We start from the raw sequence: 21,968 nt of genomic DNA, 5'->3' as shown, positions 1-21,968 counted from the left end.
ACGCGCAGGGGGTATTGCTGACGAAAAATCTTCCGGATCCAGTCTGACGCCTGGGGATATTCTAAGGTGAGGAATCTAACTAACGTGTTTCTTTCAGATAGCATTGAGACCTCAGTAGTCCACACAAAACCAAGGCTCTAGTTTACCACCCTTGGAATGAGGTTTGAGGACTAGACTATTGGGCTGGCCTAGGGACTTTCAGAGGGCTCAATCACCCCCAACTCCAGCATCTTGCTGACTTCAACCCTGATGCTTTCCTTCACTTGGTCAGATTGAATGTATACTTTACTTTTGACAGGCATACTGTCACCAGTGTCCACATCATGGGTACACCTGTTTGTCTGACCAGTTGTGAGGGAAAAGAGTTCAACATACTTCAAGGACTTGCCAGAGGACAGCATACTGTTGGGCAGAGAGAAGGTCTGAAAAGACCACTCCATCAACTGCACCATCTTTAGGACTGTGGACGAGGTGGTCAAGGAGAGTGTTCTCTCTCTTCTTCCTGATCCTCATCTGTGACCATCAGCATACCCACATCAGCCCTATCATGGAAAGTTTTTAGGCGGTTCACATTGATGACCCTGTGAGGTTCCTGCTAGTGCCTAAGCCACCCAGGTAGGTTGACCTCAACTCACCTTTCCTTTCCAGGATAGGGTAAGGGCCCCTCCATTTGTCCAGGAGTGCCCTGGAAGACACAGGCTCTAGTACTAACACCTTCTGCGTCGGTTAGAATTCCACTGGTACATCCTTTTGGTCATAACAGAACTTCTGAAGCTCTTGGCTGGCCTCAAAGTCTTTGGATGCTTTCTCCATGTACTCCGCTATCCTTGAATGTTGGCCAAGTACATAGTCCCCAATGTCTTGTTTAGGCTCTTTGAGAGGCTACTCTGGAAGACACAGACATCTCCTTTTTCCTGGTCAGCAGCTTGCCGGCTCAGGCTCCAAATAGTGGCACAGGTCCCCTGTGCTTGGCACAGATCTGTCGCACAGGGACCCCTTATGCCTAGGTGCTCTGCCATAAAAGGGCCTAGCTCCTGGGGCTCAGTTCCATCTGGGCGGACAGGTCTTCTCCCTGAGGAGAGGGGACCTGAGCTTGTGTCCGATTTGAAGTTAGTTTCCCAGACTTCTTACATTTTCTCTTGGAGGATTGGGCCATTATTCCAGGCTTCAACTCCTATTTTTTACCCTGGGCTCCGCACTGTGTTCTTGTTTTTACACACACCCATTCAGGTATACCCAGCATGACTACATGGGTGTTTCTTTCAACCTCAGCCTAGGCTGAGGACTCCAGATCATTTCCTAGCAGATAGGCTACAGGTATAGCAGAGGATACCACTACCTTCTTTAGGCCAGTAACCCATCCCCATTCTAAGGACATCCTTGCCATGGGATGGACCTTAGTCTGGTTGTCAGCATTAAGGACTGATGTCTTACCAATCAGATACTGTTCTGGGGATATCGTTTTTTCAGTTACCATAGTGACACCTGCACCTGTATCTCTCAGTGCTTCACTCTGATGCCATTTATGAGAGGCTGTTGTCTGTATTTCTTCAATTTACTGGGCCAGACGGCCAGGGCAGCTACATCACCCCACCCTCCGACACTAGAGTTGCTTCAGTGTGTATTCTGACCTGGGCACACCAAGGATCCCATCTGGAGACTTGCCACTGCATTAGGGACCACAGGTGCACTAGGCTTTGCCCATTGGCTTTGCAATTAAAGCACCAAGCCTTCTTGGGATCTCAATTCTTACCCTGGTACCCCACCCTTGGCCTGTGTATTGTCTCAGGGCCCACCTTCCTTGAAAGGTTTTGGGGGGCCTTTAGAAGATTATTTGTTTTTATCTTTAGACTGTAGACTGTTCATCATCTTTCCCGGGGGTGAGGGGGGAGGGTTTAAGCAACCCTTTTCTTTTGGTCACCCCCACCATGAGTTGTCTTGGTTACCCTAGTCTTGACCCAGTGGTTAGCATTCTTTCCCAATTCTTGGAGAGAGGATGGACCTACGTCCACCAAGTACTGATGCAATTTTCAGGATACACAGTCACTTAACTTATGCGCTTTCATAATATTATTATAAAACCCATCACAGTCTTGCACCTCGTTACCAGCCACCTATTGTTTTGAGTGAGAAGTCAACAAAATCTACTCAGGTCTGACTCGAGGTTTTAAGAGTGTCTCTGAATTTGCACCTGTACTCCTCAGTGGTGCGTCCAAAGCCCTTTATCGGGGTATTCTTCATGAGGTGTTTGAACTAGGCATCTGTCTCATCCAGTGTCAGGATCAAATTCCTACACTTTCCTCAAAACAGCCTCAGAGCAGAGAGCCCCACTACTTCTGGTTGAGTTTGCTCATATTACAGGCCCTCTCAAAGACTAAAAACCATTTGGTGATCTCATCACCATCTACATATTTGGGGATAACCCCTTTGGAGATCTTAGGGTCAAAAGCTCCATTTTTCTATTTACAATTTTGCTGCCACCAGAGATGGGTCCTAGGCCCATCTCAGCTCTTTCCTTTTCAACGGCCAAGAGTTTGGCATCAAGGGCTATTCTTTTAGCTAATTTTTCAAGCTCAGCACTCTCCTCCTCAACTTAATCTGGGGTACTATTAGCAGTAGTCCCAGTACAGGTGCTGCCAGTGGGAAGATCCACAGACTCCTAGTCACTGACATCTGAATCCTCTGGGTCATTTGAATTTCCTTCCATTGCCATGGCTATATCATGCTCATGAAGTAGAGTCTGGAGATGAGCCTTAGTAGTCTAAGTTTCCATGGCAAGGTTCCATGCTGTACAGAGGCCCTTAAGTTGGGTCAAATTACGTTTCTTGTAGGGGGCCAGGTTGAGTGCTTGGTTAGTACCCTCTGTATCGGAAATGGCTTTCGAGTAGTAGGGGACTGTTTAGTAATTTACAAATTAAATTATAAGTAGACTTTAAGGTCTAACTGACTAAAATGCTTTAAAAATTCAAAACAGTTAGGGCTGAGGGGCTTAACAAGAGCTCTAACAGATATTTTAAACAATTTAGAAAAAAGTCGAATTTGAAAACAAATTGTTTTTAGCTAAAGACAATTTTGGATTCCTTAGTGGAATCACCTATTAACCGAGTGGCACAGCAAATGTCAAGTCTTGTACCCCACCACAGCACCATCAATGGAGGAAGCTGGATCTTTATATAGTATACCAAAAAGAGGTACATTGTGTAGAGAGTCCAGGTATCCCTTATTAGTGGACAGGGCTTGCTTTAACAATCTCAAGGAGCTCTTTTTAGCGCGCATGCGCCGCATAGGAGGACCGTTAGCCGTCGCTCTGGTCATTTTCAAGCACACACTCGTGCACGAGTGCTGTGCTTGAAAATGATCAGACTGCTCTCCTAAGCGCGCGTGCCTCGCCCACACGTCCCGGCCACTCACTCGCTCCACCCTCTCCATCTCCTTTTTGCTTGCGCTTCTTGTTTACACATAATTCCCCCACTTCATTTGGAAGTCCCACAACCGTCTTTGCATCCCCCGTGCAATTCAAACAGGTTCACTAGACAAACGTCATCCAATCGACCCGAGATCCTCTCCACCTGCCCCCCGCCCCTCCGGTAGCTGTCAAGGATTTCCAACTTGAGTGCTCCTTCACATCTTCTCAGCCGAGGCCAATAAACCAAAGTACATTCTGAGGACTCCTAAGTAAATAACGCCTTGTGCTCTCTCGTAATTCACCTTCCTCTTCTCGTTTAGGTTTTTATTCCCGAGAATGGACTTTCCATTGCTCAGTATCGCCTGTCTCTCTGTATTTATTCAGGATGGTTTCTGCCGTAAACAGCCTGCGGACGGTGCGTGCAGTCATAACTCGAGCATCATCCCTGCACCTCTTGAAAGAAATGAAGTGAACGTAGGTCCTTGTTCGCCCTCTGCCAGGCTGTAAGAAATAGGAGCGTATTTGTCAGCAGCCACTGTGGTCCTATTTGGTGTTGGGTTGAATGTTATAAAGCTTTGATGACTGTGGTGGATGTCATAACTAGTCTCTATTTTATGACATAGCCCGTATGTTCAGGGGGCCTCAAACAAACGGTGTCCTCTTGCAGTCCTTAATATCGAGTTTTGTCACGGAGCAGCGATACAAACAACATCAGAACCATCCGTTAGTGTCTTGGGCATGACTGTGAGATGCTCTCCTTGCAGATTATGCATCCACACTGGTGCAGATGCGTGTAAATGTTGCTGCCAGCAACCCTTTCCCTAAATAACATTTTCCTAGAATCAGTGCACGATTTGACGCTCCAGCCTTTGGATCCTTTACCCCCACATTAAATTGTTTGGAGTACGATATAAGATCACGCGCATAAATGAAGTGCACCCTGCAAGCTAATGGCGCAATTGTGCCACCTACATGACACGGGGAAAGTAGTTGTAAATGCGCTATCCATAGTTCAGTTATATCGACATTTGTACTAAGGTATAACTTCGTAGCTGTAGGTGCCGTTTGCCAATTATTTTAGGGAGTCATTTTAATCCGCAGAATGCATTTGCAGCGGCTGGAAAGTGACCAGTCCTTACTCTGCCAGGCCTATTTTTGGGTCCTGGAAGCAATACAAAGCCACCCCATCCAATCTCTCTATATAATGCTTTTTTGCCCCCACCATGTTCTGTCAGATGCTAATGATTAAATTCAGCATTTTAAGCCCTGAATTTCAGTACATAAACATTTGCTCCCAACTTCGAATATTCAAAGTTGAAGTCCTAGAAGAAAGTTTCACAGTGATCTTGGGAGGGGGTCCCTCTGTTACTCTCTTAATTTATAAGAATTGATTGGAAAGACAAGTTTGTCGTTTACGGCACCACTATCGTACAATAAGTACCTCGTTTGTTAATCTGCACCCACTCGAGCCCCTTTAGAAATCTGATTGACATTTTGAGACTTCTTGGATTTGCTATGGGAATTATATTAGTAGGGTGAATCTTTTTTGTCTTTTTGCAGGTGTACCATATAGCACTGAATTACCTCCAAGTTGAAGCATATTTTTTAATGTGTCAAGCCAAGTGTAGTAGTGGGTTAGTATTCTTGTATTGGTAATTAAGCGTGTTTCTCCTTTAATAGAATTTAGATTGTAGAATTGTATGAAGTAGCTTGTATATATATTGCGACGTTATGGAATGCGGTTGGGAGGACGCAGCAGGGTCATGTCGGAAGGCTGTGAACATCCCTGTGTGCACGGAGCAAGTCCAATAAATGGTACTCTGAATTTGGGCTCCGTGTGCTGATACTACATGGAGCCCAGGCCTTTTTTTCTCTACATAGAGCAGCATTATGGGTCCAGACGAGACCGAAATTTCAGAAGCTAGAACTTGAGGAGTGGTTGGGCTTGAAAATATGGAATTGGGTTAATCCACTGCGTGGTTGTTTTTAGGTCTCGCCTAGGCACCCCGCATGCGCTGCTCTAAGAGGGCCTTTAGCCATTGGTCTGCTCCTTTTCAAGCACACTCGTGCTTGTGCTGGCATCCATCTTGCGGAGCGAGCAGCAGCACGCGTGGTAATTGAAAACATATGGATCTCGCGCCGCCGCTGCTCGTTCCCGCAAGGCGGATGCCAGCACAAGCACGAGTGCATTTGCCTGCTCTTTCGGGGCCGCACCAAGCTCCCTCATTATTTTCATGTGCCGGCAAGAACTTCTTTAGAGAGTAAACTTTCTTTTTTTTTTTTGATGTGCCGCAAAGCAGTTACAGCACACCGTGCGTTCAATGCTCTTGCAGCACCCGTTTCATGAGTGCTGCTCTTTTTCTTTTCAGTACGAGGCTCTTTTCAAAACAACCTTGCCTTCTTTTTCAGCAGAGGGTTTGTTGTATCTAATATTCAGCCTCTTTATGCTCACCCATGTGCCCCCTTCGAGATTCTCCTCTCCATCCACATGCTGCCAGCACCCTCCTACCCAATAGTCGTCCACCACCACGTCCACCACCACCATGTCCACCACGTCCACCACCATCATGTCCACCACCACGCCCACCACCACGTCCACCACGTCCACCACCACCACCATGTCCACCACCATCACCACCACCAGACTTGGGCTTATGACGGAGGAGAATTAGACATTTGTTGCATACACAGTCAATAAAGGATAAAAACGCACTCAAAGAGATCCACACCAATGAAGAAAAATAACTAATTTTTATATATTTTTAGACGCCAAGAACTTAGTTATTAGGTAAATACTGTATAAAATAACAGTTTTGAAGAAAACAGGTAAGCACACTTGTATTGTCTCTAATGCTGTAATGTTATCATATGGGGAAAACAAATATACTGCATATGGGTACTTTGCAGTGATTTAAAGGACCAATCTTCTGTAGTTATGGTAAGTAAGGAGAAAAGTCCAAGGCAGCACCAACAGGTCACCTTGGGAGGCACTGGGGTGTCCAGGTGCAGAGGTACATTTCAGAGTCGGGTACCCTGTTGAGTTCAATGGGAAACAGTCCTGGGACAAACATGCTGCACACAGACTGGGGGAACCAGTCCGATTGAACCAACAGTGAGACTCGGGTCTCACAATGCTTATCTTCGATCCACTTCTCCTTGGGCTGTAGTGCTCAGGTGCAGTGATGTTTAGAAGCATAGTTATTCACTGCAGGAGACACTCGAGGTAGAGTGGTCCTGCACAAAGAGGTTGCAGGTGGCAACTGGGAGTCCAGTTCAGGCAACCTCAAGCTGTGGTTTGACTCTGGGGGCTCTCAGGACCTCTCTGGCACCGTTGGCCCACTTTGACTCAGGCTGGGCGGCATGGGTGAAGTGGTGTCGGGTTTTTGGAGATCTGGAGTCCTTGCAGTGCTTCTTGGGTGCCTGCAGGGGAGCAGCTCTGCTACGCCACAGGAGATCCTAGCTTCTTCTTGAAGTGCTGGCAGTCCTCCTAGGCTTTTGGAGGCAAAGCAGCTGCAGGACAGGTTGTCTTTGGTGCAACTGTTGGGGACAGCAGGCAGGCTTGGCGCTAGATCAGTTGGTGCTCCTCAGTTCTTGCTTTTCGCGGCTCTTAGGTGTCCTCTTCCTTCTTAGGTTGGTAGAATCTGCTTTCCTGGTGCCAGAGGCTCCCCTAAATAGTAAATTGAGGGGCGTTAATGGGAGTGAATTGTGGTACCCTTGGGGTCATTAAACCTCCTATATGACCACTTACTGCGGAAAGTGGGCATAACCCCGTCCTAGAGTTCCTAAATATGCCATCATCAAGATGGCAACATTTTACTAAAGGGGGCACATCAGGCAGCTCATCTTCGGGGGTGTGACTGGCCTGGTAGCGCACCACATCTCCCTGAATATCTACATTGCCGCCTGGCATGGTGCAAAATGGGCCCAGAGCAGGGGGGTTGGCATATCCCCTGTCTAGGTAAGCCATAATCGCATATCAAAGGCGGCAGAGGCATTTGAAGCCACCTGCCTTGATATGCTGATTACTGAGCCATCCTGCTTGGAGGTGACAACACCTTTGGTCAAAGCAACCACTGTTTCAGCACTCAGAGAGCGTAATCTCTCATCTGTAGGGCTCAGAAACCAGTCTGTTGTGGCAGGCTGGTCTACACCAGTCAGTCAGCACACTAGAGGCTGGTAAGTTTTCAGGGGGCACCTCTAAATTGCCCTCTGAGTGTATGTATTAATACATCTAACACTGGAATCAGTGTGGGTTTATTAATATGAGGAATTTGAAATCGAACACCATAGATTTCAGTGAAGCCATCGTGTAGCTGGGGAACTCGTTTTTACCAGTGTCCAGCACATGTGCATAAAATGGCTTAGCTGTTCGCTTGTAACCTCTAAGAATTGACTTAGACATCACAGGAGCATATCAGCTCGTGCAGATATGTCCACCCATGTAGTATAGGGCACACTGCCTTTGGTTTGGAAGGCCTGCTGTAAGAGTGGCTTACTTACATTGCATGCAGAGTCTGTAGGCATGGCACACAGGGATGTTTGCCATGTCATGTTTTCACTTTTATCTGCACCAATACACGCAGTCAGCAATGGCAGTCAGCATGAGTTCGGTGAGGAGTTCCTTAGGGTGGCACTATACATGCTGTAGCCTTTAGGGACTCTTTAGTACCCATGCCCTGGGTAATCATGGTACCATTTACTAGGGACTTACAGGGGTGCTAAATGAATGGCCAATTAGTGCAACACTTGTACAGTTTTATGGAACTAGACCTGGCACTGGGGACCTGGATAGCAGGAACCCAATGCACTTTCTGTCAAAATTGCAACAAATACAAGGCAAAACGTGGGGGGTGACCATGTCAAAAAGTGGCACGTAGCTACAGCACCCACGTGCACCTCGGTTCTTAACCTATGGGACATAATTGTCCTTACTCTGCATGCAGTGCAGATTGTTTAGGCAGGACAGCATACAGATGGCAGCGCACAGAGCAGGTGTGCACTAGGTGGACGTTACTTACACAGGGGTTGCAGAGTTTATGTCGATCAGCAACTGCTGAAACCAAGCTGAAATCATGCACATAGCTTAAAGTCAGAATGTTCCCTTATGAGCTACTCAAACTGAGCACTGAGTGAGATAACTGCAAAAATGAGGAAACTGCACCGGAGAACCCCAATGGCAGTTGATGGCCACGACAGTAATAGATTCCAATCCACACGGAAGGGAAAGAGAAGAAGGTGTTCACATGAAGGACGCACTCCTCAAGCGCGTGGTACTGCGTGCGCTGAGCACTATTAAACAGCTACTGAAGCAGTTTCAAGTCCCACCGCAAGATGGCACCATAATCCCACACGTTGTGCACAGCAAAGAGTCATAACATAGGAGTACCATAAAGTTATATTTGTTTTGTGAATGCTGTTAATCACCTCTCTCACCATTGATGAACACCTCAGTCAATCATTTACCATTTCACAGTATCTTAGAATAAAGTACTATAAAATAGTAAATCACAGATTTGTATACTGGTGGATTAAAATACAGAACTTCTGCATTATCGAAAATAAAATATTCAAAAATCAAAACTGTAGGTTTCAGAACAGCATTGTAGTGTGTGAAGATACCATATTTGGGTTCGTTCTATTGAGATTTAGAGTAGTATGACCCCCAATTTACTTGGTCGAGAAGTCTATGCAAATTAGTTTCATCGTGACCTACTTAATTCAAGCACTCACAGATAATAAATACACCATATAAGGATGTAAGCATATGCACAAACTGAGGCTCTTTCAAGATTGCTTTTCAAGAATGTGATCATTTTTTCTATCTTGTCCACTACACTGCGTTCAGTTTCCGTGCTATCAAATAAAGTTGGTCCTTTTCTATTCTGTAACAACTATCCTTCCACCTAGGTGGACTGCTGCAATAATATCTACCGAATAAAAATCATTTTATCTAATTTTGGTAACCTGATGGTATCAAAGTACATATAGCACCAATATCAATCAATTTGCCCGATTTAGCTGTGAGGAAATCTGAAATGATTTTTGAGCCAGTATCTTGATAGGATATGCGGGTACAGAATATAGAAGTATACCCAAGTCTCTCAAAGGCACCTCAGACCTGTACTTGGCTGAATATTATTTTCAAGCCAGGCGTTTATTTTGGTGTGAAATCTAGCAGTCACTAAGTTACAATATCACTGATGCTAGAATTCTGTGATTTACGAGGTAACCATGCTCCTTTCCATAAATCATTAAAGTCAATGGAGTAACCCAGTATCCCTCAGAACCTGGGAGTAAGCGAAAAGAACTACAAGTGGTTCTGTCGGGGAACACAACCAAATTGCTTAATAGTGAGAAAAGTAGAAGTCTTGTAAAATGTTTGCATTTATAATCAGCTCCATGAGCGGGAGGACCTCTTTCGACATACGGATCGTTACACTTTCATTGTGTGAAAGACAAGAGGTATGAGATTGATTCCCTCTTCTCTGCATCTATTTTCCCCGACTAGTTGACCCGCTCTCCTTACTCAGACGGGCATACATACAACGGAGAGAGCGGCTGATTGTTCGCCTTGCTCTCTGCTCATCTAAGAATTCATCAGAGATAGGCTGATTATTCGTCTACACTCCATTTGTAAGGGCACTACCATGATTCAAACCTTCACAGGCCCACTTACCTGATGGATGGTAAGTGCATAATACCGTTTTATGCTTTTAAACTCCCTCGTTTTACAATACTAGGTGAACACCATTATCACCTAAGTTTATTTGAACCCTACAGCTTCTGGATATATGGCCAATTTCCCTTCAACTCACATGAGGTTGGAATATTACAATTACTTTGTCCTGGTGAGTCCTTAATTTTTGATGACTACTAGATTATAGTATAAGTATTACCCATGGAGCACAGACGCCTGATACTCAAATTCCTTCACCCACTAGGCTGCCTACTGCTCTTTGTCCTGAGGAAGTCCCGCCGTGACGCATCTCAGCTGCGCATACCATAGGGTCGAAACGTCGACAGTTATCCCCGCTCATGCCCCACAACCCACTCTGCCTTAAGAAAAACAGGAAATAGAAGGACTGAGCTCATTTGTAAAAACTGTTTGGGGGCACATATTTCTTTTAAAGTCCAGCATTTTCTATATTATATGTAAACTGCATGTAATCTATCACATGGTCACTGATCTCACTTTGTTCACGTATTTCACCTTAATTACATGTCACCTTGTTGAAAATTGGAATTATTCATAAATGACAGCCAGTAAATGAATTCGTAAATATCACGTATTGAAATAACTCTCGCTTTTGTGTTCCATTTTTCAAAGACTTAAAAGCATTTTACTAGACTTCTACTTTCCTTTCCATAAGTCATCCGTAATTTTAAGAACATCTTTCCATTTAATAATTACATTCTAATAGGTGTATTTTCCTTCATTTCATAAGACACTGATCAGGAGCAATTATATATTTTGTATTCTGTCAAGAAGTGCTCTGAAAATCAGACGGAGAAAGCCAATCATTCTATAAAGTGCGTACGTCTTTATGAATTTCTTGGGGTTGACAGAAGGATGTCATGGATTCACCTTGGGAAGTTTGCAAAAAAAATCAATCATCAGCTATTACCATCAGCAGTACTGGAAATGGAGACAAAGAAATGGAAAGTTTGAGACAGACCAGCTTCACTTACGCTGATTTCTCCTGGTATTTAAAAATAGAACCTTGACCCTCGTCCTTCCAAGCTTGATTCCTCACCAATAGTAAGCGAGCGGTAAGGGAGCAATGGGACTAAATGGAAAAAAACTGCATAAAATAACTGAGGTGGGGCAAAATATTCGTCCTGCCAATAATCATGTCACAAGGGAAAGTTCCCAGGAAACAAAATGATGAGTGACATTAGATAAATTACGAGACCTTTTATACATAGCGCTACAAACTATGCTCATAAGCTCTCTGCTACATACAGGATGTTGGCTGTTTTCTTCATGGTTTATTTCTGTCAACTCGACTTTTCCTATGTTAGCAGCTCAACCCAGATTCTGAAAATATTTTCAAAACTGCGATTTTTCTGTGATTTGTGATTATGTGGGAATATGTATGGTGATTATTACATATGCATTTTAATAGACTTTTAATTACATCAAAACAGGGCAACAATTTCAAATATAAAAAATACAAATTTCACTCAAATCTGTATTCCTAAACTTAACTAATGTCACCTCCGATAATGCTCTCCCCAACATGCTACTAAAACAAGACTATGCTTTGTTTTCAAATGGTATTCACACTCTTCCTTATATCTCGCCCCTCTTAAACAATGCTAATAAAGCACTTTGTACTGCACTTCTACTATTTTAAATGCTGTAAGTAATGAATATGCTACTTACCAGTATGCATCTGTTCTTGGCATGTAGGGCTGCTGACATTCATATCTGTGCATAGATCGCCGCCTAGTGTTGGGTCCGGATGTTTGCACGTTGTTGTCCTGGAAGAGTCTTCGAAGTATCCTGAGATAGGTGACTCCTCCCCTGGACCACAGTGCGCATGGGCATCCTCTCCATCCTCAGATTGTTTTTCGCCATTGTGGCAGTGATGGAGTAGATACAGAAAGTGATGACCATGCTTACAGTAATTCTGAGAGCTGCAGCTGCTACAGGCGCCGGGGAGGAGGGTGGGCGATATGAATGTCAGCAGCCCTACATGCCAAGAACAGATGCATACTGGTAAGTAGCATATTCAGTTCGAGGCATGTGGGCTGCTGAATTCATATCTGTGCATAGAATATATAGCAGTACCCTCTATTAGCGGCGGCCACCAGTGCCAGCTGCAGCAGTCTGAAAAAGAGTTTTGAGAACAGCCTGTCCTACAGCCGCCTGCTGTTTTGATTGCACATCTACACAATAGTGTTTGGTAAATGTATGTGTAGTGGACCAGGTGGCTGCTCTACATATATCATGCAAGGGGATGTTTCCCAGGAAAGCCATGGAGGCCCCTAACTTACGTGTTGAGTGGGCTCGTGGGGGAATCGTTAATGTGCGTTTAGCTTTTTGATAGCAAATTTGAATACATTTAACGATCCATCTGGCTATACCTGCTTTGGAGATGGCGTTACCTTTGTGGTGTGGGGCAAAGGCAACGAAAAGTTGTTTTGTTTTCCTGAAGACTTTAGTCCTGTCTATATAGTACATGAGGGCTCTCTTTACATCCAGTGTATGGAGTGCTCTTTCTGCGACAGTTTGTGGGTTTTGAAAGAAAACAGTCAGTTCAATAGTTTGATTCATGTGGAACTGCGATATCACCTTGGGCATGAATTTGGGGTTGGTACGTAGTACGACCCTGTTGGCGTGAACCTGTATGAATGGCTCTTGAACGGTTAGTGCCTGGAGTTCACTAACTCTCCTCAAAGAGGTGATCGCTACAAGGAAAGCTACATTCCAGGTGAGGAATTGAATCTCGCATGAGTGCAGAGGTTCGAAGGGTGGACCCATCAGTCTGGTGAGGACTAAGTTGAGGTTCCACATTGGAGCTGGTGGGTGGCTTGGAGGAATTACTCGTTTGAGTCCTTCCAAGAATGCTTTGATGGCAGGCACTCTGAATAAAGAGAGGTGCTGCCTGTTCTGGAGATAGGCTGATATTGCGGTCAAATGGACACGTATTGAGGTGTATGCCAGATTGCATCGGTATAGGTGTAAGAGGTAACAAATTATGTTTTGGATGGATGCGTCTAGCGGGTTAATGTTATTTTTAGTGCAATAAATTACGAACCTTTTCCATTTGGCTGCATAGCAAGCTCTGGTAGTGGGTCTTCTAGCCTCCTTAATGATGTCCATACAGTCAGGTGGCAGGTTCAGGTAACCAAACTCTAGGACTTCAGGAGCCAGATTGCCAGGTTCAGCTGTTGCGGATCTGGGTGCTGAATCTCGCCATGGTTCTGCGTCAAATGCGCGGGTTTGATCCGCAGCCTTTGATGCGGCACCACGGAAAGTTCGAGAAAGGTGGTGTACCATGGTTGGCGTGCCCATGTTGGAGCAACCAGGATGAGTGTTAGTGAGTGTTGTGTGAGTTTGCGTGCCACCAGCGGTATCAATGGTGCTGGGGGAAAAGCGTACGCAAATCTGCCGGACCAGTTCATCCATATCGCATTGCCCTGCGACTGCGGATGTGGGAACCTGGCGGCAAAGCTTTGGCATTTTGCGTTTTCGCTTGTGGCGAATAGGTCTATCTCTGGATGACCCCACTGCTGGAAGTACGGTTGGAGTACTGATGGGTGTAACTCCCACTCGTGCATCTGGTGGCTGTGTCTGCTGAGCAGATCCGCCATCTGGTTGTCCTTGCCGGGGAGGTGTTCCGCCATGAGGAACATGTTCCTCTGAATGGCCCACTTCCACATGCTCTGAGCCAGATGAGACAACTGTGGAGAGTGTGTTCCTCCCTGCTTTTGTATGTAGTACATGGCGGTCATGTTGTCCGTCCGGATCAACACGACCTTGTTGCACAAGTGTACTTTGAATGCTTTCATTGCTAGGAAGATTGCCATCAGTTCTAGAAGGTTGATGTGCATCTTCTTTTGTTGTATTGTCCATAGTCCCTGCACTGTGTAATTGAGTACATGAGCTCCCCATCCCTGGAGAGACGCGTCCGCTGTCAGTATTATTTGTGGAACAGGCTCTTGGAACGGTCGGCCCCTGCAAAGGGTTTGTGGATTCCACCAATGCAGAGAGTTGTATGCCCGACCGCTCACCAACACTAGGTCTTTTAGTTGCCCGTGAGCCTGATTCCATTGACGTGCTAAGCACTCCTGAAGCAGGCGCATATGTAGTCTCGCGTGTGGGACTATGAAGATGCAGGAGGCCATCATGCCTATCAACTGCATGAACACTCCCGCAGGAAGGGAGTGTTGGGGTTTGAACTTGGAAATCAGCATTTGCATGCTGTTGATCCTCACTAAATTTGGCTGAGCTGTGGCTGCCAGAGTGTCTATGGTCGCACCTAGGTACTGTTGTACGTGTGCGGGTTGGAGATGTGATTTTGGGTAATTTAGTGAGAACCCCAGAGTGTGAAGAAGGTGAATGGTGCGGGACATGTGGCTGGCGCATTGCTGGGCTGACTTTGCTTGAACAAGCCAGTCGTCCAGGTAAGGGTAGACGTGAATGTGTTGCCTCCGTAGATGTGCAGCCACAGTAGCTAGGCACTTTGTGAAGACTCTGGGTGCTGTTGTCACGCCGAAGGGAAGAACCTTGAATTGGTAGTGCTGCCCTTGAACAGTGAACCTGAGATATTTTTTGTGTGAGGGGTGAATGGGTATGTGGAAATACGCATCTTTGAGGTCTAGCGTGGCCAGGAAGTCTCCCTGTTTGAGCAGCGGGAGGACTTGTTGTAGGGTGAGCATGTGGAAATGCTCTGAGAGAATGTAACGGTTGAGGGGTCTCAGGTCTAGTATAGGTCTGAGTGACCCGTCCTTTTTTGGTATTAAGAAGTACAGGGAGTACACCCCCGTGCCTTGCTCGTGGACGGGTACGACCTCTATTGCGCCTTTTTCCAGCATACTGAGCACTTCCTGCTGTAAGAGCGCTAAGTGCTCTGAGGACATAGGACGGTGTTTTGGTGGTATTGTGGGTGGAGTGGAGGTTAATTCTAGGCAGTAACCGTGTTTGATAATATCTTTGACCCACCTGTCCGTGGTGATGGTGTTCCACGTGGACAGGAACCTTTGTAGCCTTCCCCCGACAGGTGTTATGTGGTCGGGAGGAAGATAGAGGGCGTCACTGTTTGTTCTTGGGGGAGGACCTGGTATTGCCGTATCCACGTCCTCTGCCCTTTGTGCTGGAGCCACGATAACCACCCCGGGTGTTTTTATCGTAGGTACTTTGTGTGTTGCCCTTGTTGTAGGTTTGCTGTGACCCCTGTCCTCTACCTGCTCCTCTATTTCCGGGGCGACGAAAGGAGCCACTCCGAAAGGTCTGCGTTTGGAGAGCCCCCATGGACTTTGCAGTGTCTGTGTCCTTTTTTATTTTTTCTAGGGTGGTGTCAACGTCTGGCCCGAATAAGTAGTCTGGGTTGACCGGCTGATTGAGGATGTTATTTTGAACCTCAGGTTTGAATCCGGAGATTCGTAACCAGGCGTGTCGTCGTAGCATGACGCTGGTGTTTATTGCTCTGGCAGCTGTATCTGCGGCATCCAGTGCACACTTAATGGATGCGTTCGTGAGGAGTTGTCCCTCCCTGATGAGGATCTCTGCTCCCTCTTTGTATTGGTCAGGGAGATGCTGGAGTAGGGTTTCTAATGTGTCATAGTGTGCGCGATCGTAGCGAGCTAGGAGCGCCTGGGTATTGGCAATACGCCATATGTTAGCTGCCTGGGCTGCAACCCGTTTGCCGGAGGTCTCGAGCACCTTGGACTCTTTGTCCGGGGGAGGAGCATCCCCAGTTGTCTGCGAGTGCACCCGTTTGCGAGCATTTGCGACTACGATGGAATCCAGAGGCAACTGGCCTCTAATGTACGTAGGGTCCCCAGGAGCCGACCTATATTTCTTGTCGATCCTGGGGTTTATTACTCTTGCCCTGGTAGGTTCTTTGAAAATGTCCTTTGCTGGTTTGAGGACACCCTTCAACATGGGTAGAGTTTTGATATTTCTCTCTGAGGATGCGAAAGTATCCATTAGAAAATCGTCCTCGATTGTGTCAGAGTGGAGTTGCACACGATGATTTGCCGCAGCACGTTCAATTAGGGCGTTGAATGCGGCAGTGTCCTCTGTGGGAGACGTTTTTGCGCCATATAGCTGCGTGTCCTGTTTATCCATAGGTGCACCTGTGTCTACAGGGTCATCCCAAGCCTGGTCAGGGTCCTGTTGGCCTTCAGGGTCCATCTCTCTGGGGTAGGGGACGTCGTCACCCATATAGTCCTCCAAAACGTCGGTTTCGGAGTGTGTCGGAGAGAAGGACTGTGGATCTGGGTAGGAGGTATGGAGACGTTCGTAAAGAACTGGTTCCGAATCCGCTGGCAGCTTTTTCTTTAGCGGGATCCGGTAGGAGTCCAAAGCGTGTTCGGAAGATATTCTCCGCTTGTGGAGCATAATTCTGCCGGTGTCGGCATCGATGATGTGGGACGGTGACGTCTCCGGAGGAGAGCATTCGGCAGGTGTGATCCTAGTGTGGGTGACACGTGTTCTTATTTCAAACATTTTGGGCGCCGTGGATGGCGGCAGGCCAAAGGTGATATGGGGTGGTGTTGGAGAAGCTTTTTGAGCTGTTTTCGGCTCGGGCCCGACGTGTCCTGGAGGGCTGCCTTTTCTTTGATGCGTTGCAAGGATGCTGCAACTTGTCGCACCTGGAGCGCCGACGGTTCTTTGGCGCCGAGCGGTTCTGTAGAGGCAGTCGTGGGCTTCTTCGGGGCCACGGGGTCATCGAGTCGAGGAGAGGTAGTAGCCGTCGACGGCATCGATGATTGGGCCTTAGGTGCTGCTTTCGAAGTGGTGTGCGACGCAGCGGCCATTTTGACCTTCGTGGCCGGAGCCGATTGTTTCGGTGCCGGGTGCCGAGGCGGTTTGGCGGTACCGATGACCTTTTTCCGTGTGTCGGCGCCGACGTCGGCTGCTGCGAGTTCGGCACTGAAGTCCCGTTTGGTGCGGTCGGCGCCGACGGGTTTTGCTGTCGTCGAAGGTGTAGTGGGCTTCGATCCGACCAGTGTCACTTTCAGTTTCTGTGGAACCGACACGACTTTTGGTTTCGGTTTCGATGAAGGGAAACCAGTCGTTTTGGGTACTAATGGCTGTCGCTGAATGTCCGAGGCCGGGCCCGAGGGCGGGGCCGAAGAACTGCGGGATAGGTCTTGGGTAAGGCCCGAAGGCGATCCCTCGACCGGAGCCATAGATTGACGCACTGGGATATCCTCCGTCTGTACGGGTAGGCCTTGCTCGTCACCGGAGCTACTTTCTTCGGCCCCTAAGGCCTCATCGTAGTCTCCTACCTCGGTGTCGTCTTCATCCCTGTGAAAGAGTTGCTCTTCGATGTCTTCCGATCCGGAATTGTGTTCGGAAGCGGGGCTGAAGGGTAGGTTCTCCACGCCTTCCACATCTTCGTCCTCGGCGCTGAAGATGTTGGTCGGGGCCGGTGCCGCTTGCTGCGCTTCAAGTCTTGCTGCTCGTCGATTCCGGAGAGTCTTTTTGGATCGGAATCGGGCACAGGCGATACATGTGGATTCGTCGTGATCCGGTGAAAGGCATTTGTTGCACACCGGGTGGACGTCGACATGGGGATATTTTGCATTGCAAACAGGACACCGCTTGAATGGTGTCCTCGATTCCATCGTCGATGGCGTCGATGTCGATGCGAAAAAGTTGGTTTTGAAGTTAGTAAACTAACAAGTAACTGTCGATACCGATCGGGAACAGTACCGACGCGAACTACAGGCCTTTTGGCCTGAAAAAAGTTTTTCCTAACTTGAGTCAAGATAAGCACATCCGAACCCAATGGCGGAAAAAAACAATCTGAGTATGGAGAGGATGCCCATGCGCACTGTGGTCCAGGGGAGGAGTCACCTATCTCAGGATACTTCGAAGACTCTTCCAGGACAACAACGTGCAAACATCCGGACCCAACACTAGGCGGCGATCTATGCACAGATATGAATTCAGCAGCCCACATGCCTCGAACCAGGTGTTACTTTCAGATACTTCCCAGGTGATCTGCTGAGGGTAGGAATCTAATGCATTATCATCTGCCAGAGCAGCTGCAATACTGCCAAACCAGGTGGCCCACCCTCCTGGCAAAAAAAACTTAATACAAACCACCACCATGCAGGTTAAGAAATAAAAAACAAATATCGAAGCAATCAAACTCTGATCATATAAAAGGAGCCTTACAGCTCAAATCTTCCATTAAAGCCAAACAAGCAAGAGACTCCCAAATCCACACTTCCTTCTCACTTACAAATCATAATCTCGATTTAGTCTTCCAAACCGCCCTTTATGTAAAGCAGTACAATGCTCCCCAGACAGGGTTACACTACATAAATACCACCATATAATCATACAGGGAGCACCCTACAGAGGCCCATTTTATTTGGACTGGTGGGGCATATGTCGTATTACTGTGAAACACCATCCACGCTATGATCCTAGTCTATTTCAGCCATCTACAAAATGGGTTTGTCTTAGCAGTAGGGACACTCACTTGCACTGCTTGAAGGACTCCATGGCTTCCTTCCATTCCTGCTGCTCAAAGTACAGCATTCCACGGTGGTACGCCCTGTATGCCTGCAGAGACATGAACAAGATTAAACAGATGGGTTACATGGAAAGAGGACCAACGTGACTCGATATGCTACAGAAAACAAATTCAGTTGATGTTATCTTTACATATATTAGGTTTGTAATTGTGCTGCCTCAGCCCCGGGAACACTGGAGAAAAGTTAAACACAGGCTAAAACAATTAAAGCAAGTGAAAGATATTGTGAGGAGAGAAAGACAATGAAACATGATGCACAATGATCCAAGACTTTTGCACGTGTTTTAGATCAATGCATCAGAATACTGAAATGGCCCGTTTACTTGAAATAACTTGCAATGCAGTAGATTTCGCATTTTCGAAACTTTGACCTATTGGTATTGTACATGACAATGCCTTTTATTATTGCAGACGTTTTAAATACATAAATAAAAGGCACTGTCATTTACAAAGCCAATAGCTCAAAATCTCGCAAATGCGAGACCTATTGCAATGCCAATGCTTGTTTAGATTAGCTGTCCATTTTAGCCATTTTGAACCAAGGAAAAACTCCAAACATGGAACAGTTCAGTCCCTGATAACATGCACACACACTGCACCCTGCCCGTGCACGACGGTTGCTACCTCCACGACGGGCCTTGCATTATTTTAAATTATTTTGGTTCAAGCTGTGTTCTGATTGTCCGGCAAGTCTCTGTCGAGTCACTAGTACATCAAAGAAAACACAAGGGGAACCCTAGGTTTTATAACGATACAGGCCACAAACACGGGCGCCCACAAACAGAAATCATGGGTGTTACAGACAATTAGACAACTCAGTGGGGCTCATTTAGAGCAAATGAGGGCCGGCCTTGTCGGAAATCCGCAGGCAACGCACAAATTCCTACCGCAGACGCTCAACACACTGAGCTTTCTCACTGTTGTAAAAACAATGGGATGCGTTTTAAAGTATGTTTATGTCTGTAATAGGATGACAGTTCTTTAATCAGTGTGCAAGCCTGTACGTCAGTCATTCCCTGACACGTAAAGCCAGCCAGACAGTTAATACAGTCCAGACTCCGACTAGCAACTACAACATTTTTGTTGTAGCAGGAACGTCCTAAACACAAAGCGCTGCAGAAGAAGGGTGTGGGGCCCGCCAGAGACCGGACTGCACATCCAAGGTTGTGAAGATGGTCATCGGGTGTTGGACTCCTAAAACACCCCTACAGCCCCCCCGCTCACTGGATATACACAGGGACTCTGCTAGGCTGAACCACAAGCCACGTCTGGCGCAGGTTCACACACGTTCACAACGCATTATCCACAAATTGGAATTTTTTGCTCTCAAATAAACTAAGGCTGAAAGAGGGGAAAAGTCGACATTGTGACTTCTTTTGAATTAAACTCCCATTGGGTGTTTGAGGTAAAGGGTGCACATGTTTCAGAATGACCCCACCTTACATGGTCTTACTGTGGGCTTTTAGTAAAGCATTTCAGTTCAAAATCCTCATCCTTTTCACCGAAGAGCGCCTCTTTTTGTCTCTTGTGGAGTCCAGGCACGTCCACAGATGAATGCTGCCCTCTGATGTCGAGGCTGCCAATAGGAAGCTTACCGGCGACTGTTCGAGGAAGGCCCTACATGCACCTGAACAACCAACGCTCATTCTTCTGTACGCGTGCCCTTTCAGACTCTACGACGCCGAGCCTGCCGCAGTGGCATACTGTGTGGTCCTTGTACTGGATCTGCCTGCAGGGACTCAGCCATGTCACGTGCCTCCTGTGGGGCACAGTGTAGTCACACTGCCCGCTGCAAGTGGCGTAGAGTCTAGTCCTGGTGGCTGCTCCGGTCGCACAGGGTCCCCAAAACTCTGCCTGTCTCAGTAGGGCATTATGCAGTGCAACACCACCTGCAGCAGGCTGTCCAGCCATCATGCCAGGTGCTCAATGCCCTCTTGCCATGCCCGCTCCAGGAGAGAAAATCCAGTCGCCGTGAATTCAACATTGTCAGGTACACTCCGTGTGCCCTCTGGTGGTGCAGCTAGTGCCTAGTTACTGTGCTGGTTCCAGTGCCCCCGAGCCCCTCTTTAGCCTCTCACGTGCAACATGAAAACTCTTACCACATAGAGTCAAAACAAAAAACAACACCCTAATAACCCTACACAGGTAAGATTTATCAAGCGCCTCACAAAGGGTTGGTTAGCGCCAGGGCTTTAAGTGGCCTGGGTCTTGCCGGTGCCCAGCACCAGCAGTTCTTAAAAGCAGATGCTGAGATGGTCCCTACCGGGCTCCAAATTGTTACCTTTAGGCGGGGAAAAAAATATAATAATAATAAGCTCAACTCTGCAATAGTACCATCCGTCACTGTTTCCGATGTAACTTCAAAAAGATTCGTTTCTCAGTTTTATATAGGGCAAACATAAGCACCAGTTACATTATACAAGGACATATTCATGTCTTGAATCCCAGGATGTTGAGCCCACGCGAGGCTCCAACCTGCTTTCTCAGCTCAAAGGTGGGCAGCTCTTGCCTTAGGCCGCATCCTCTCCCACAAAAAGGGAAGCATTCTCAATATTATATACAACGAAGTCATAGTTGTTGCTTATTTATCTTATGCCATTTACAACCATTGACAAAACCAATAGTCCTGGCTTGTGGCAGGTGTGATGTTACTTATTTATTAGATATATGAATGTAATGACAGAAGCAGCAAAATACCAGTGGGCGGTACACTACGCTAAGCACAGATTTTTTTGCTTATTTGTTTTAAGCCACACGCTTAATTACAGAGGCCGTGCCCCTATGAGATACCCCCCCCCCCAGTTTTTTCATCCCACTTAAAGCCCTGGTTGGCGCTATATAAATGCTAAAACTGTGGTCCAGCACCAGCTCTCTGCTCTGCCTGCCGCAGTGGTGCAGAGTCCAATCACAGTGCTGGTTCAGTGATACAGCAGATTGATTAGTCACCATGCCTACCTAAGCGGTGCACGGTCCATTCTCAGTGCCTGCCCGAGTGTGGCTGTTCCAATAGCAGAGTCGCAGTGCCTGCTTAAGAGGCCCAACGCCCAATCACCGTGCATGCACCAGTGCAGAGTGCCCAATCGCTGTGCCTTCTCCAGAGGCACAGGGCACAGTCACCATGCCTCCTTAAGAGGCTCAACGCAGCGCCGTCACCCTGCCTGCACAGTCTAAAGTGCCCGGTCACTATACCTGCTCTGCAGGCACAGGGCACAGTCGCCCAGTCGCGGTGTCTGCTCGAGTGAACCCCTGGCCTGGTTACTCTGGCTTCTCAATATTTCTCCCGAATTGGCACAGAGGTGAGCTCAGTCACCAGGAGTGTTGAAGAGACCCAAGGTGCA

General features: G+C 47.1%; 1 protein-coding gene across 1 annotated transcript in view; it reads right to left on the bottom strand.

Annotated features, from left to right (window-relative positions):
* SRP68 (signal recognition particle 68) overlaps positions 1–21,968 on the bottom strand; it is a 326,066-nt gene that overhangs the window by 239,531 nt on the left and 64,567 nt on the right. The window contains exon 5 of the mRNA XM_085616948.1: positions 18,577–18,659. Within this exon, the coding sequence (XP_085473074.1) occupies positions 18,577–18,659 (83 nt within the window). The remainder of the gene's footprint in view (positions 1–18,576; positions 18,660–21,968) is intronic.

The sequence above is a fragment of the Triturus cristatus genome, chromosome 7 (assembly GCF_964204655.1).
Source record: "Triturus cristatus chromosome 7, aTriCri1.1, whole genome shotgun sequence".
NCBI lineage: Eukaryota > Metazoa > Chordata > Amphibia > Caudata > Salamandridae > Triturus > Triturus cristatus.
This window is presented reverse-complemented; position numbering and strand designations above follow the sequence as displayed.